This window comes from Nannobrachium achirus (assembly GCF_963921795.1).
Source record: "Nannobrachium achirus genome assembly, chromosome: 13".
NCBI classification, from domain to species: Eukaryota; Metazoa; Chordata; class Actinopteri; order Myctophiformes; family Myctophidae; genus Nannobrachium; species Nannobrachium achirus.
The window spans coordinates 25,475,877-25,487,432 of record NC_137833.1 but is presented as its reverse complement, the minus strand read 5'-3'; the positions used below and the strand labels follow the sequence as shown (position 1 = coordinate 25,487,432).

General features: G+C 38.6%; 1 protein-coding gene across 1 annotated transcript; it reads left to right on the top strand.

Moving 5' to 3' along the window:
* Positions 1 to 366: 366 nt before the first annotated feature.
* On the top strand, positions 367 to 9,832 carry pcgf6 (polycomb group ring finger 6). The gene is made up of 11 exons (XM_080740244.1): positions 367 to 427; positions 2,456 to 2,592; positions 3,491 to 3,590; positions 4,060 to 4,156; positions 5,201 to 5,256; positions 5,800 to 5,859; positions 7,190 to 7,304; positions 7,787 to 7,814; positions 8,269 to 8,367; positions 9,465 to 9,551; positions 9,726 to 9,832. Exons 2-11 carry the CDS (start codon positions 2,461 to 2,463, stop codon positions 9,774 to 9,776), a joined length of 825 nt encoding a protein of 274 aa, XP_080596370.1. The 5' UTR covers positions 367 to 427; positions 2,456 to 2,460; the 3' UTR covers positions 9,777 to 9,832.
* The last annotated feature ends 1,724 nt before the right edge of the window (positions 9,833 to 11,556 follow it).

The following is an 11,556-nucleotide window of genomic DNA, read 5'->3' as shown; positions in this document are numbered from 1 at the left end:
AAAAGTTTTGAAAGTGTAATATCCCTTTAACTTTAACTTTTTTGTTAACTTGTATCATACTATTATAATTTCGGGGCGTGACAGTGGATCTTTAATTTGAGTAAATGAAATGTACTTAGTTACCCCACTGACACACACACACACACACACACACACACACACGCGCGCGCTCACGCACGCAAACTGAGCGGTTCCATCCGTATCCGCTCTTCCTTTTACCGACACCGGATCATAAGAGTTGTGACCGGATATACAACCTGGCCAAAGTGAATGGCCGACCCCTCCTCCTTGTGACGTCATTATTCGGCCCTCCTCCCGGAAATAGTCGTTGTTGCCGCAGACTGGAGCGCACGCTACGCCACGAACGAACGAACCGCCACTTTCGTTCTTCTCTAATCCAAAACAAGTGACGACCGACCAAGACAAAGTGAGTAATAACTTTATTTTGTGTGAGACACTGGTTATTTTGTAACAATGATGGCAATGAAAGCTCCGATTGCTCGTTAAACCCCACTTTGGTTGAAACTGAAAGCAGAAACACTTTGCTTCCTCATTCATTGCGTTTCTTTAACTCTGACTTCAGGTAGCTAGCAGCAGCAAGCTATCCGCGTAGCCAGCAGATAGTCCATGATCGCAGTGGTTCTCAAACTTCTTTTCATAGCGAGGACCCCCACATTGACACTTTATAGACGGCGGACCCCCATGTGAAAAAATATGCAAAGGACCAGCCCCATCAATAAGCAATAAGACAAGACTTTCTTTGCCTCTAGCAGTGATTTCTCAACCATTTTAATTTCAAGGACCCCCAGTTTGACATGCAGTCCACGGACCCCCATTTAATGGCATTTCTATCTCTGAGACCCCCATTTATATAGCAAAATCCATGTTAATTTAACTCAGATAGTGTAGTACAAATTTTGTTTGAGGACCAAAACAGGTGTTTCAATTTGTCTGATTGGTATAGAACTTTTTTTTTTTACTCTATTTGATTTGATAGTTAATTTTTATTTTGAAGTTACATATAAAAACAAATTACAATGAAGGCCACACACTATATATATATATATATAGATATAGATAGATATAGATATAGATATAGATATATAAAATTAAACAAAACAAAAACAAATATGTCTCATCCCCAATATGTCCAAAAAGGAGAAGGAAGAAGTAAAGACTTATTTAAGCCTACCCCTTTATTATATAATAATCGTAATCATAAACAATTACAATTATACTGTACATCATCTAATCCTATGATATCTGTATAGTGCATACATTATTCCTATACTTACTATATATTTTGATATCTATGATTTATCTATGTATATCTATATATTTATCTACACAACAACTCTACACATAGCCCATATCCATACCCACTTGCTTTCTAACTAATCGTCCTATAGACAATCCACTCACATTCTGATCACTATATTACTCAAAGAAATAATAATAATAAAATAAATAAACAATTAAATACAATCAGCACCCCCTTTCCTCCGTTCTATAACAATTGAGATTGTCGATTTTATACTTCCTCTTAAACTGCACAATATTAGTGCTTTTTTGGAGTTCCAAATCCAGACGATTCCATAAATTGACCCCACAGATTGTGATACACTGACATTTCATAGTGGTGTGGATAAGAAGTTGCTTACAATTAAGCTCCCCTCTTAAATTATAACCCCCCTCTAGCCGCAAATTGCAACACTAGATTTCTTTATACTCGGATGAATCTAGGGTTGCAATACCTCCCATAGGGATCCAATGCATGAAAACAGTTTTTTGCTATCTGATTGTATTAAACGACTTCAAACTCACCAATATTGTGGCTCTATGGAAAGCTTGGAATTTACTCTTGCTATCTGCAAAGTGTTTGTTTCTGAAAAATCCACCGTAGAATTGTTATGATTTTATTTTCTGTCAAGAAATCCGAGAAGACATGTTTTTTTTTCTAAGTCTTGAACTTCGGAAGCGCTCGTCTATAACGCCATGTCCCGCTGCCTCCTGCATTAGGCTATGTGACATTTAGAACCAGCTGGTACACAGGACTGCTGAGTGACTTCCCACAAGCGCTTCCAAACTCCAGCACTTAGAAAAAATAATCACCCGAACTGAATTTCTTGACAGAAAATAAAATGATAACAATTCTACGGTGGATTTTTCAGAAACAAACACTTTGCAGATAGCAAGAGTAAATTCCAAGCTTTCCATAGAGCCACAATATTGGTGAGTTTGAAGTCGTTTAATACAATCAGATAGCAAAAAACTGTTTTCATGCATTGGATCCCTATGAGAGGTATTGCAACCCTAGATTCATCCGAGTATAAAAAAAATCTAGTGTTGCAATTTGCGGCTAACCCCCCTCTCTGTCAAAAAAAAACATCTTCTGTATATTCCTTGGTAGTAAATATTTATTTCTTGCTTTAAATAATCTGTTATCCCACGGCAGATAATATGAGCAGAAATAGGTCTTATTCGAAGATGTCAACAACACCAACAACACGTGGTCCAGGGGAGGACCATGGCTCTCCGAGCAGCTACAGTCAGGATGACTCACCCTACAAGTCTGACGACTCAGAGGATGGGGTAAGTTTACTAGGTCACATGTCAAGGACCGTGGTGGAAACAGTACGCACATATTTTACTTACAAGTAAAAGTATCAATACTGCAATGTAGAAATACTCTGTTACAATTAAAAGTCTGGATTTCAAAATGTAGATGAGTAAATAGTACAAAAGTATTGGCATCAAAATGTACCAAAAGTAAAAGTACTCATCATGCAGAATGTTCCATTTCTGGTTTTCAAATGTATAAAAATAGCAGATAAAAGTAAAGTACAAATACCTCAAAATTGTACTTAAGTAAATGTACTTAGTTACACCACTGACTACTAGGTTATTGTCAGTGTAACTTTAGCAGGTGGTTTGAGCATTTAGTGTTGGATAGTTATTGTCAGTGTAACTTTAGCAGGTGGTTTGAAACCATTTGAAAGTTACACTTGCTTGTTGTTGTTGAAAGTTACACTAATACACGTCATGTTACAATGCCGTTTTTTGTAGGAAGCAGACTAATGTTAAAGATCCACTCTCCACCATTGTGACTTGATGCTGTGTTGTCCAATCAGAGACTGACTGGACAACACACACACCAAGCATGCATTTTATGCTTGTCTTTGACGATGCTTTGATTGTGCCAGTTTGTGTGACACCATGGTCAAACCAGTTAAATGCCAGATTTTGATTATGAAAAAAAAACATATATAAGCTAATAGAGAATCGCAGATTGCAAGAAAACCACCTGGGCTTTTATTGTTAATCTTCAAAAACATATTAATAACCACACAAAAATGGTGCATCACATGACATTTTTGGTGGTGGCTCTTTTAAGTTTTCATCTGTGTCAATATTGTCAAATTTGCTCTACAGATAAAAAGCTGACTTGATTAACGTTGAAAATTGCCTTGGCTTGTTTTTTACTCGACAGATCAAGCTGCCCCTGAACCAGTTCTATCCATATATCCGCTGTGGCCTCTGCTGTGGGTTCCTCATTGATGCCACCACCATCACAGAATGCCTAGACACATGTGAGTTTGGGTTATGGGCTTGTTGTTACAGTATACCCATGCACAAGACAACACTGAGATGGCTTGCTGGTTCCTATTCGGGAAATCCATTGAGAAAGACCAGACTGCGACTGTGCTAGTCCATTTACAGGTCAATTCATGCTTTGAGCAACACCTCACAGGCAGCGTTCTGAGTTTTGAGCACTCTGTCTGCGACTTATTGATAGATTTGCCAAAAATGTAATGAAGAAAGGGAACGTAGTGTTTTGCATCACCGTGTAACTGAGCTTTGAGTATTTGACACCTTCTAAGAAGGTGTCTTTGACCATAAACCTTTCCAGATGTGATACTCTGAGATAAAGTCCTCAGCAACATATTTTTGTGTCAGTTTGACCTCCCTTTAGTCTCGTGACGGGTTTTTCGGGGGGAAAAAAGCATAAATTGGAATAATATCGATTCTGTTCTTCATTTCATGTTGTTTCTCACACAGTTTGTAAGAGCTGCATTGTAAAGCACTTCTATGGCAGCAACAAATGTCCAACATGCAGCATTGTGGTTCACCAGACACAGCCACTTTACAATATCAGGTATGTCTGTGTTTCCCCACCATTAAAAGTACCTGGACCAAAATGGATGACACTGTCCAATGCAAAACATCTTGTATGTGGTGTTATATGTATTTTCTATGATACTTTCGTTGTGGGGACTGCCCCCAAGTCCGAAGGTTCATTAGTCCAAAGGTTCATTAGTCCGAATTTAGTTAGGGTTACTGAGGTTAAGGTTAGGGTTAGGGTTAGAGTTAGGCATAGTATTCTGAACAAATTCGGACTAATGAACCTTCGGACTAATGAACCTTCGGACCAATGCCATGGCACCTTTGTTGTGCTCTGCTCTAGTAGCTAGGGTTGTTTGTGTGAAGCAGAGATTTTGCAGTCATCATACACAGTAAAATCCTGAGCGTTCATTTACTCCGAGAGTATACAAATGGACCAGTTAGGGGTCCATTTGGTTACACTCGTGCACTCTCAGGATTTTACAGTGTATTGTATTGTGTTGTTCTGTTGCATCCGTTGAGAGAACGTCTCCGACGTCAGAGAATCCACTGGAGAATGATCTACCAAGTACAACAGCACAAGCTGCTGTGATACACACATTGGAGTCTGCCTCCCAGTAAAATTAATGTAACCATACTCATTTCTTGACTTAAGTAAAAGTATCAATACTGCAATGTAGAAATACTCTGTTGCAAGAGAAAGTCCGGTATTCAAAATGTACTTGAGTACAAAAGTATAGGCACCAAGTTCAAAATGTATATGTACAGTATACAAAAGTCTGAACTGAGGCATTTCATTCCGAAATGTAAAAAATTACTTGTGTGTGTGTGTGTGTGTGTTTCTTTTCTTATTGACCATTTGAAAAGAAGCAAAAACAGATCATTTTATTTCAATTATGCTACTCAAGCTACTGAAGTATGTCTGTAGTGTATACATGGGTAGGTGTGGGTCTATACATAGGTGTTTTCTACCGCTAGGATGATTAAAGCTCAGGGATTTACAATACACGCAAGTCTGCAAACAAACTGTCAAATGTTAAAAACATATGTTATGTGCTCTCCATCTTTTTCTATGCAGACCTGACAGACAACTGCAAGATATTGTCTACAAAATGATTCCCTCTTTGGAGGAATGTAAGTGTAAAATATATGTATTAATTGAACATTGGTATAACCTAGTGACTAATCCATACAGGCAAGATATGAAACACCATAGGGCTCATAAAACACCTCACCATAAAGCAATTGTCTATATGGTACACACAATACTTATGTACTACATAATATCAGATATACTACATAATATTTGACTTGGACTGGTATGATATTAATGTTAGACATTTTTAGCATATTTATCAGAGTGAGGACATCAGCTCACAAAATGTGTTCGGCTATCAAGTGGGCACTTGTGAATTTGATTACATCTAAAAAGGTAGCTCTCAATGTTTGTTCTGCGGTCCAGGCAGATTCACAGTAGTCTGGGTCTGCAATGAAAATCAACCATTCTAAATGGTAACAGTATACATCTTAATTTTAGGCCAATTTCTTCATCATCCTTCTCATGGAATTTGCCTTTCTTAGCCCCTTAGTATGCAGAAGGTCTCAAGTGTCTTGTTTTGTTGTCGTTACTGTATTTGACAATTCCAATAAAACGTCTTGTTTCTTTTTGCTTTGCAGCGGAGCGTGAACGAATGGTCGCCTTCTACAAAGGGAAAGGTCTGGAGGTGCCAAAACCAGGTACAACAGATCCACTTCATTGGGTCACGTTATGCATTGTTGCTCATGTCAAGAAACTTTCTAATGGCACATTTGTTTTGTTAATGTCTTATGGTCTGTCTTTGGTGCCCCCTGTCTTTCTTTAATGCTCTCTGTAACTCTCATTTTCTCTTTGACATCCATTAGAGGCTACATATTTTCTATTTCCTGGAACATAACCACTTAAATCTTCTATAGGAAAACAATCTGAGTTGAGTTCTATAACTATTTTCTGTCTACACCAAATCTCTTGGCCAAAAATGTCCAATCTACAAGCTCATAACACGTTGTCATGCGCTGTGAGCTTGTAGATAGGCTATTGGTGATGGTTAATGGTGTTTATACAACATGTAGTTCAAACGAGGCAATCTGATTGGTTGAAATGGCTTTCGACCCATGTGAATAATGTGCATTACCACACAGGTCTCATCAAACAAAGAAATCAGCTGTGCCGGTTGCCGGCTCGCTATTATTGCTTCTGTAGGCGATGCCTAGTTAGTGGCTATGCTAGCAGTTTTCATGTGAAGTTCAGGGACATAGTAGCGAAATCTGTCATAAAGAATTACGCATTTCTATCGAATATCTTAATTACAATGAAATTAAGTTGACACGTTTTATTTACCTTTAATATTTTTAGTATAATCGCAATATTACACTCAAGGGTCGTGCCTTATCATGATTTTTGGCACTTCAGCCTTGCCTCCGGAACTCGCCGCTGGTGTGCCAATAATATGATAATGTAAATATTGCTTAAATGTTACCCCCAGATTGGCCAGAATAGAGATGCTGGGGTTCAAGTGTTTAACTGGCTGTCTCCTCTTTCTGTCCTCCACTCTTTCTTTGGCTCCCTCATACACTTTAATCCAGGGGTCTTCAACAGGGGGTCCTCAGTTACAACAGGGGGTCCTTCAAGTCAATTTATTTTAACTTATGGTCATTTATGGTCCAGAATCACTCATTACCTACTGTCGCTGCCTGGGTGTTCATACCAATTAAAATAATAATAATTATTATTATTAATTTTTGATTATTACCCCTATTATATAGTTTGAGTAAAAAAATAACCAAATAATGGCCCAGTGCTGGCCAGTGCCAAAATAAATAAAAGCCTGTTACCAATAAACGCCTGGCCTCTTTTAAGCGCCCGGGGTCCGACCCCATTTCGCGAAATAAACGCCCGGGCTACTAATTGGTTATTTACGGTATATGGAATCTGGGGGTCCCTGCTTCATCTCTCTCTCAGCTAAGGGGTCCATGGCCTGAAAATGTTGAAGACCCCTACTTTAATCTATTCAAATTCCTGTCCCTCCAGTGACGGTGTCCCGCCCATGTCCCACTGTCCTGAGGAAACAGAAGAAGGACATACCACAGACTGTGTTTGCCATTCCACCTGAGCTGGATGTGTCTCTAATGTTGGAGTTTGTAGGGTGAGGGTCTCATATGTCACCATATCAAAACATGTTGTCCTTTGTTTAATGCATGGTTTGGTTATAGAAACACTACCGATGTTCAATGCCAGCTCTAATTCTCTGCTGTACTTGAATGTCACCAGTAGATGCCCCTCTTCCCTTTTTAGTCACTTTTCTCTTACAAAACAGGGAGTCCTGTTGTTCGGGACAACTAATATGTCTTTATGGACAAGTTCATTAAAAATGTACTTGTCCTTTGGACAAGTGCCTCTTGGTTTCACCTTTTTTGTGACGCTCCCAGCAGCTTTGTACTGTATGCAGACTGTGGAGTGGAGGGGGCCAAGGGGGGGTTTATTAATTTGTCAAAAAAAGAAACGACTGTGAAATGGCAAAATTATATCCGGGCAAGTGACTTTTGTGCCTGGACAAGTGAATGGAAAATGGAATTGGACAGCACTGCAAAATGTTAACCACTCTAATGACGATTGTTTTGTTTCTAGGGCTGAAGAGGGCATCAACAACTACAAGGTAATGAAGACTTTTATTTTTATGTAACCCTTTATATACTTATGTTTGGCTAATCACATCTTTATGCGGAATGCAGGGATCCACTCTTTCTACACTACCAAACATTTCATTTAGCTAACTATTTTAAACGCTTTTGATAGTGATAGTAAAACACCGTACCCTCTGGATATTTGAAGATTGCAGTAGGCATTATTGTGATCACAGTTGTTTTATATGATTGTGAACCTGGGGTATCTTTATGCTCCAGTTGGGTGCTCAAGACTCCTGGTACTACTGGTTTAGGTCTGACTAGTCCCACTGTCCCAGATTAGAATTACACAGACAACAGGTGAATGAAATCAAAAGTAGATGCACAACCAGAAACCGCAGTAGATATCAATGCCATTAGAAGTTTGTTCAGAATCATGTGTCGCAGCCCTCCAAACCAACAGCTCCCCTCCTCTGTCTCCTACAGCCCCTGGAGAGGCGTTATGTGCGAGTGTCAGGGGAGGCCACCATTCGTCACGTGGAGCTCTTCATCAGGAGGAAGATGGAGCTCAGCCCCACTTGCCAGGTCAGCTGACCTGGGACTTAATCTAACCTAATCACACCAGGAAGTGACACAGGCTGTAGCCTTGATCCTGATTGTCTCTGAGACAGACCTGGCAGCATGACTGCAAGGGTTGTAAATGTGTGTGGGAAGATCTTGCAAGGAAGAAGATGGTGGATGTTAAGCACAGGCATCTGTTCGTGCGTGATTTCCTAAATTAAATAGGCCTATCCTTTTTAAATAGCCATTTTGGGACCAAACTAACACCAACTATTCCCTAGAGCAGTCATTCTCAACCTTTTCAGGTAGTGACCCCCCAAAATAATCATATTTGAACTGAGGACCCCCCATTCTGATAAGCACTTGGAATGTAGCAGTTGAGGCATTCAATGTTGCTTGACTCTGTTCTACAGATAAGTATTGTAAAAAAAAAAATAGCCAATCTACAAGCTCACAATGCCTCTTATTATTTGACAATTTGCCAATGTTTGACCTTTTTTTCCCCTTGTCTTTTTGTTTTGTTTAGTTTATTAATTACTTTTGATGCAGTAATTGTGTATATATTAGTAAGTATTAAAAAGGTCCTTAAATTGTCACTTCACTCACTGTCATCTGGGTATCCCAAGTTGAGAACCACTGCCCTGCCTAGAGGACATGTTTTGTAGAATTTGTGTTTTATGCAAGGTGGTGATTGTGAATATAACACAAAGCAAACTAATTACAAGTACCCATTCTAAACTATATTAGTACTAAACTATTAGAGCTGAATAATTGAACATCATGACATTTCTCTATTCAGACACAGTGGTACTCTGTCAGTCTTGGTACTCCATGCCACAGCATGAACCGGTGTGCCAATGATATCTCAGTCCGGGAGCATATTTAGCCGTAACACACGTGATTGGGATTAAGAGCTTAGACTGATTTCTTGGTTCCAGCACTTTGCTTCCCCTGCCCTTCTAGTTAAGCATTTCCTCATTAAAAACTATGCATCAACTTGGGTTAGCAGTGATTTATAATAAATGCTATCTGTTTTTTGTCATGTTATTTGTTGATTTAGTATTTATTTTCTGATAGATAAATAAGATAATTTAACTTGAATGTTTTGCTGTGTCATTCAGGTGGATGTGGTTTGTGGAGAACACCTTCTGGATCAGTACCAGTCACTACAAGATGTTAAGACCAGCATAGGAGAGGACGCAATACAGGTGGGCTAATAAAACCCCACACACCTTCACAAACCTAAACATAGCATAGCATCAGTATCCAGAGAGACCCATAGATGGAGGCCAGAGATAACAACCAGCAATTACGGTATACTTCCAGCTCAATTGTTTTGTCGTCTAATTTTATTTTTGTACATTTCTTCCCCCCCACCCCAGGATGGTCTTTTGGTGCTTCATTTTGGCCTGGTCCGGCCCGATCAGCCTTGAAGTGAGCTTGTAGATCTGCTATTTTTGAGGTCCACTCTTCTAAATCCTAGAAGTTTTGTGAAAAAGGTTGTTGCTATAATTATAGCGAAAATCTAAAATGACACAGATGCTTTCCTGGTTTTAATGGATTAAACCAATTCACCAAAAGAAAGGAAAGGATTGCAACATCACCTCTTGGCAGTACAATTGGAAAAGAAAAATATCTGTACAATGTTAAAGGAGTTGAAATTGTATTATAAAATGGGGAACATTAACCTTCAAAGTCACAAATGGACATTTTCTAGACCAGTGTGTCTCAGCCAACATGCAGGGGCCTAAAAAAGGCCATGGGATGTTTTGACAGATTCAAAGAAAGAACAGTAACTGTTTCAGAGGAATGTTTATTGATTTTATTTATTGCTGTCATGCACGGTGCAATATTCTGTTTTCTGGGTAAAACTATAGCCAACACTGCTCTAGTATTCGGGGCTAGTTTCCTCAACAAGACTCAAGTCTCAAGACTTTACTTTTGAAACCAAGCTGAAAAGCTAGCCTTGACTGGTACCACTCATAGTTTTCACAGACCAAATGAAACACTGTTCTCATATCCTTCCAGGTGTCAGGACAGTTAATGATGAAGGAAAGAGATACTGCTGGGATGTATAGGTTTCACAGTGCCGAGTTAATTAACAGCATTATGATTAAATATCTGACAAACTGCAGACTGCTCTAAAAATGTTATGGGCTGGGATACAATGACCCTGAGGGGGAAGTGAGTAGCTTGAGCAACTGTGCCACTCTTCTTTTTTTTCTTTTTTTTTTAATGTATATCTGGATTGTAGATCTTGGACGTGTTTCTCGCTTTATGTATGAAAATGTGATTGATTGTTGTTTATAAGGGCTTGAAATGAAACAGCGACCAGGATACTTCCAGATAAACCAGAGAATCAATTTTGAGTATATAACATGGTGGAAGTTATTTATTTGTTTGATTCTTGAATCTGAAGCATCCGGTAATATCTTATTTTGAACAGTGCTTGAGGTGGATTCATATTACAGTTATTTCTTTTTACTGTATATACCTTAAGGATGGTCCACCCACCCCCATTTTTTTTATAAATACTGTGATAGTGTTTAATTGCTGCTTGTGGTACTATGTTTTATACATATTGAATCATTCTCCTATCCATAATCACAATGCACCCTCAGGTGTTACTAGTGTGTGTATCAGGCTTCGCAATTTTACTGTAGCTGTAGAACTGACCTTTTCAAATCATTTCTACAGCTAAACATTACAAAATTCATATATGACTGGAATAATTTCATATTTGAACAACTGAAGACATGGTTTGTGGTTTTGCTTCAGGCTACATTATTGTTAATTAACTGTATATAATTTGTTTTAGGAGAGAAAGGGCTTTTATTGCTACCAAAGTTGTCTACTACAAGGACAAAGGACTACTACACTGTATATTCTGATTTAATTGCTTCACAGATTTACATAAGTTATATTTTGTACAGACTTCCAATGATGCATATCTATAGATGTTTATTATGCTTCCTGAGCAAATGAAGCTAAAATGTAACGGGTATTTATACATGGTAGTTTGTCACAACCTTTCTTACATTTCTTTGTGTTAAATAAATGACTATGCAGCTATTTTAATGTCTCCGTTGTGTTTTAAAGCTCACCTGAAAATCCTGAGTGTTCATTGTATTCTGTTGACTTGTTTAAGCTATGATCTGTAGGGACTAGGGAGGCCTACTGTCTGCTATAGAGGGTAAGTGTGTGTCATCATAC

Excerpts from the sequence above, each read along its gene's own strand:
- pcgf6 (XM_080740244.1), top strand. The coding sequence starts at position 2,461 with ATGAGCAGAAATAGGTCTTATTCGAAGATGTCAACAACACCAACAACA. Across the intron at positions 5,257-5,799 it reads GATTCCCTCTTTGGAGGAAT|CGGAGCGTGAACGAATGGTC; the intron begins GTAAGTGTAAAA and ends TTTGCTTTGCAG. Across the intron at positions 7,305-7,786 it reads CTAATGTTGGAGTTTGTAGG|GGCTGAAGAGGGCATCAACA; the intron begins GTGAGGGTCTCA and ends TTTTGTTTCTAG.